General features: G+C 36.0%; 1 protein-coding gene across 1 annotated transcript in view; it reads right to left on the bottom strand.

The window, feature by feature from the left end:
- Positions 1-627: 627 nt before the first annotated feature.
- NETO1 (neuropilin and tolloid like 1) overlaps positions 628-6,000 on the bottom strand; it is a 106,787-nt gene continuing 101,414 nt past the window's right edge. The window contains exons 9-10 of the mRNA XM_045886305.3: positions 1,703-2,261; positions 628-707 (exon numbers count right to left, since the gene is read on the bottom strand). Of these exons, the coding sequence (XP_045742261.2) occupies positions 647-707; positions 1,703-2,261 (620 nt within the window). The 3' untranslated portion in view covers positions 628-646. The remainder of the gene's footprint in view (positions 708-1,702; positions 2,262-6,000) is intronic.

Here is a 6,000-nt window from a genome sequence, read left to right as displayed (position 1 = left end):
CTGCAAAATAGATGTACACATAGACAACTAGTATTTATGGAACATTTGACATTGTTAAGCATTCAAATTTGATATCATAGAATTTGGCATAACATGCTGCATTTAATTTTCATGAAATAAGTGACATATTCATGCAAAAATAAAGAGTGCACAGATTGTATAAGTACCACCAAATAGTGTGAGTCTGAGTAGAATATTGCCAAATTAAATAAGAAAATTACCAGCTTTATATGTTGACTTCAGTTATATTGAGACAATATTCAATTGTTTTTGTTATGAAAAACTTGCATCTCTTCTGATATTTTTGAAAAGAGTTTACTAGTTTTTCGTATTTTAACCTTAAAACATGTAAAATTTAACTTGCTAATTTAACATTCTTTTTTTAAATAACATTCTAGTACAATGCCTGATGGTAAGAATATGAACATTTATTTTAAAGATATGTATGCTAAAAATCATCACTCCATCAGCATTGAATCCAGTATATTTCTGATTATGAAATATTATGAAACACTTATCTCAAGAGATAATAAATAGCACATTCCCTAAAAAAATCTACAAGACAATTGCAACAAAACAAAACAAAACAGAGTACAACAAGGTGGGAGAAGGAACCAAGGGCGTTTGCTTACCTTGAATTTTCTTTTTAGACCCTAGTTGTGTTGTGTTCAGATTCAGGTTTGCTTAGAGACCCAATGAGGCGGAACCTGGAATGTTAGGGCTATTTCATTCAACAAAGTAATATTTGCACAAAAAGTAAATATGCATACAAATATTTACATAAGAGCATTCCTAAAAATTCGTCGAACTGTGGAAATAGATTTTTTCCATCAGCATGCAAAAATATTAAATCAACTGAAAATATTTTAGGTTTTGAGGATGCATAATGAATTGAGAAAGTATGTGCATTTATAAAACAAACTAAATGCTAGTAAACATGCAAAACAAAACATACGTATTTTGGATTTGGGGGTTTAAAATAGGTTTTTTTTCTAAATTAAATTTTCTTTCCCTAAAATTTTTACCAATTTTAGGGCTAATAATACGATACAGGTAATATTATCTTTATGTTAAAAGGAAAATGAATCAAATGTTTCTACTATTTTTTCTACATTTAAATATAAATGTTTAGTATTTTAGCATACCATACCATTATATGCAATTTGTAATGTAAGTATCATGTGATATGTGGAAAAAAGGATTTCAGTATTTTCATTTTCATACAAAAATATAATACATTATATTGCAAAATATGTTATTTTTACATTAAAATTATTCAATGAGATGGGTTAACCATCTTGGTAAGGCAGTTATTTCCAAATATCATTTCATATCTGAAAATATGTTGAGTATTGATGAGAGCAAAATTCATGACTACGTGGAAGCAAATTAGCAATACAAATTTATAATATAAATTAAAACCATAATTTTTGTAGAAATAAATACTATATATGTATAGAAATAAATGAAATCTCTTTGGTCTGTGTGTGCTCACACACAAACACCCATGTATATAAACAGGATTTAAGAAGGGTATGGATAGCACCAAAAAAGAAAAGGGAGAGGAAAAACTTGAGACACTATGGTTTAAATCATTAATAAAAAGAGAAACTGAAATATGAAGATCAACTAGAACACAATATTCTGGAGGCATTACAGTCCTCAGGTCATAGTTGTCATCAAAAAATCTATTGATACTGACCGCTGGATGGCTTTGTCATGTCGGGACAGCCTGTGACTCGTTGTCGGCACCTCCTCGATCTCGTCGATGTCACAGACATCTGCGGCATCTTGCGAGTAGTTGTGTTTCATGACAAGGATATTTCTTCTGTTCATGGGCGGGATAAGGGGTTTGACGGGCTGCGGAGGCATCTCTGTCAAGACAGAAGCATCTCTTGTGCTGAGGTTACTGCGGCTGCCTTTCGTACTGGACACTTGTGACCCACAGTGATGGTCGTGAACGCATTTGGAAGAGGATCTCCGCAGTTTATGGTAGTTTTCAAAGTCATCTGCCACATCTGCAAAGTCAGCTGTGGCTCCCGTCCCTCTTAGAGTACACAACTCATAATGAGGAGGTTCAAACACCTCCTGGAAAACTGTCTGGTCAAAGTCCGATTTCCTTTGGACATATTTTTTACGAGGCTGTTTGATCTGCACAATGACAGAGATGATAATAAGGATGATCACAATGCAGGAAGTCACACCAATGACGGTCCCACTGGTGTTGGTGAGCTGGTCCAGCAGGCTGGCTTTCCTCTTCTCTACAGTTTCGGAGAGTGAAAACAACAAACAAAACAAGGAACAATCCACCACGCATTAATATGGTAGTCAAAGCTCATAAAAAAGAGTACACTGAGCAGAGAATTGGTACAGGCTTAAAGTAACATGAACAAATCTCTAAAAATAAACAAGAAGTGTCCCTTTTCACAAGGGCCCTATCTTCTACCCTTTGAGACAGACCTCCCATTGCCCAGCATCCCTACTTTCAACAGACGTTTGAAAAAGTTCTTACAAGACCTTTAGCATGACATTTGGAAATAAATTAGTAATGTTAAAAACAGTAAATTATTTTTCTCCTCATAAGTATAAGAAAACATCCAAAACTCGATGAGTGGGAACACGACCTTACCTATATTGTTTTGAATTTATTCCTGACTTAAATAACTGAACTCACAGTAATACCAATATTCTGATACCAAAAGGTAATTAAATTTCATGACAGACACTTCTGGAATGGTGTATGCGTCCATCTGTGGGCCCTTTCCCCAATGAAAAAACCACAACTGGTAAAAATTATTAAAAATTGATTGATAGATAGATAGATAGATAGATAGATAGAGATATAGTTTCTGGAAATTGTCCTAATGGAAAGAGCAAATGGAAGTACATTTATTCAAGAAAATTTACTAAATTTCTTTAAGAACAGTGAGAGTCTGTCCTTTAAACCCGTTCCCCGACCCCCACCCCAATTCATCATGATGGAAGCTTACTTAGGGAGGTTTCAGACAATGGCATAGGGCTTCTTCTCCCTAACACTCCCCACCTAGAGCTACAGAACCTCCCCAAGTGGAGCAAACCACAAGCATTTCTCCCCACCCCCTGAATCCATAGTGCAGGTAGGTACTCTATTCTAGGCAGGAGATGATGAGTTACCAAGGGCTCCATTCCTCCTCCCAGCCCCCATTGGTAGGATGGAAACTCTACACCAGGTGCAGCAGGCTGAGAATGCGTGTCTCTGATCACCCTTGCCCAAGCTCACTCATAGAGTTGATCTGCCCGAAGAGGCAAGCTGAGAAGACCAGAAGTTACCACCCTCATCCAGTACCCTATTCATAAAGTAGGGGTGTTACTCCAAGAAAAGTCAGTCATTATCCCTGCCTCCTTTCAGCACCTAGAGCAGTAATGCAGATGTTTTGCCCATGAAGGGAGGCAGGCCACAAGAACAGAAAGCACTGTAGCTTTCCCCAAAGAAAGTTACATTTTTTGGAACAGTGTGGAGAAGTTCAAGCCTTAGGAAATCTCAAAACAACAGACATTTTCTGGTAAGCAATTAAGAAGAGACTGTCAAGCTCCTCAGTACCAACAAGCCAGACCTTAGAATAGGTAGAAGTTTAACATAAAATACAGGAAAATAACAGGTAAAGAAAGCCCTCCTAGTTTAGAACAAATCACAAAAGCTAGACTCAAAGACTAACTCCTAACGGAATTGAATTTAATTGGATCAGACCTTGGAAAAATTTATACTCCTGGGAACTGTCCAAAATAACAGAACAATTATTCAGCAATTAGTAGAGACTAATAGGTGAGTGTGATACCAACAAAGACGGACAGATAAACAGGACAGGAGAAGGATGGTCAGAGAGCGCTTTACTAAACCATGACCATCTGAAGTTATGGTATGCTTGCCCACAGCATGGTCTCCATGCAGCAACATCAGGGACAGACATCACTGAAACAGGCCAGTCAAGTCTACGCTTACAAACACAAAAACAAACAAACAAACAAACAAAAAATAATAGCAGCAACAAGCCCCGGGGAGGGAGGAACTAGTATCCAGAATTGCTACAATACATTATCTAACATGAAGTTTCCAACAAAATATCCCAAGGCATGTAAACAAACAGGAGAATGCAATTCATACACTAGGGGGAAAAAGCCTTGGAGAGGGCCAGACATCAAACTTAGCAGACAATGATTTCAAAGCAGCTGTTATAAACATGTTCAAGGAACTAAAGGAAACAATGGTTAAAGAAGTAAAGAAAAATAGAAGGATAAGGCCTCATCACATGCAGAATAGCAGCGAAGAAACAAAAATTACAAAAAAGGAAAAAGTGAAAAATCTATGAATGGCACAGTCACTGATATAAAAACTTCATTTGAGTGACTCAGTAGTACATTTCAGCTGGAAGAGGAAAGTAACAGCAAACTTGCAGAGAAATGAAGGAAAATTATGCAATCTGAAGAAGACTGAGATAAAAAGATGCAGAAAAATGAACAGAGCCTCAGAAAAATGAGGCAAACCATCAGTGGCACCAACATAATGGATGAGCATGTAAGGAGAGTAAGTAACAGAAAAATATTCAAATAAATAAATAAATAAAAGGTGAAAACTTCCTAAATTTGATGAACAAATTTCACATCTAAGAATGTCAACAAATTCCAAATAAGACAAATGAAATGATACCCACACTCTGACATAAAAGATTAAAAATGTTGCAAAAGAAAATCTTGAAAGCAGCAAGGGAAAAATAACTCCTCACATAGAAAGGAACCCCAATCAGATTAACAGCTGATTTATCATCAGAAATTTTGGAGGCCAGAAGACAGAGGCATGACATATTCAAAATGCTGCAGGCAAAAAAAAACAGAACAAAAACCATTGATCGAAAACCTAATATCCAGCATGACTAACTTTCAAAAATGGGGACAGGGCGCCTGGGTGGCTCAGTTGGTTAAGCGACTGCGTTTGGCTCAGGTCATGATCCTGGAGTCCCTGGATCGAGTCCCGCATCGGGCTCCTTGCTCGGCAGGGAGTCTGCTTCTCCCTCTGACCCTCCCCCCTCTCATGTGCTCTCTCTCATTCTCTCTCCTTCAAATAAATAAATAAAATCTTAAAAAAAAATGGGGACAAAATAGACATTTCCAGATAAACAAAAATAAAGATAATTTAATGCTGAAAGAAATGCCTTAAAAGAAATATTAAAAGAAATTCTTGGGATTGAAAGTAAGTGACTTTAGACAGTAATTCAAACCTAAATGAAAAAATTAAAAAGACAGTAAATTAAAGAGGCAAATAAATATTGTCAATAAAGGCAATTATACACATAATTACAAAGGACTGTTTAGTTGCATATATCTTCAGCATTCTTCCCTTAACTTTTTAAAAGAGTAATGTCATATGTATAAAATTGTATTGTTGGGCCTATAACTTAAAGAAATATTATATATTTGGTATTAACAATACAAGTGAGGTAGGTAGGAGCAAAACTGTCCTGGAATAAGGAAGTGACATCAGATGGGACTGTGAATCCACAAAACAGAGGAAGAGAATCAGAAATGGTAAAGAAGAAGGGTTATATAATAGACTACATGAATATACACTTGTTCTAAAATTATATAAAGTAATAATTACAGCAATGTATTCTTTGATTTGTAACATATATAAAAATAATATGGAAAAAAGTAATAGGTAAAAAGAAAGAGAGAACAGAGCTATATTGAAATAACGTCACTAGGATTAAATTAGTATAAATCTGAAATACGTTTTGAGAAGTTAGGCTGTATATTGTAAGCCCTAAAATAACCATTAAGAAAATAACTCAAAATATACATTAAAAATCACTAAAGGAATTAAAATGTTACAGTAGAATGTATTCACTCCTTGCAAAAGAGGCCAATAAAGGAAGAAAAGAGGAACAAAAATACATGGGGGGGCGCCTGGGTGGCTCAGTTGGTTAAGCGACTGCCTTCGGCTCAGGTCATGATCCTGGAGTCCCGGGA

This window comes from Mirounga angustirostris, unplaced genomic scaffold, assembly GCF_029215605.1.
Source record: "Mirounga angustirostris isolate CCGP_5_RB_7025 unplaced genomic scaffold, mMirAng1.0.hap1 SCAF_14, whole genome shotgun sequence".
NCBI lineage: Eukaryota > Metazoa > Chordata > Mammalia > Carnivora > Phocidae > Mirounga > Mirounga angustirostris.
Note: the sequence above shows the minus strand (reverse complement) of the source record. Positions and strands in the feature narration are given on the sequence as shown.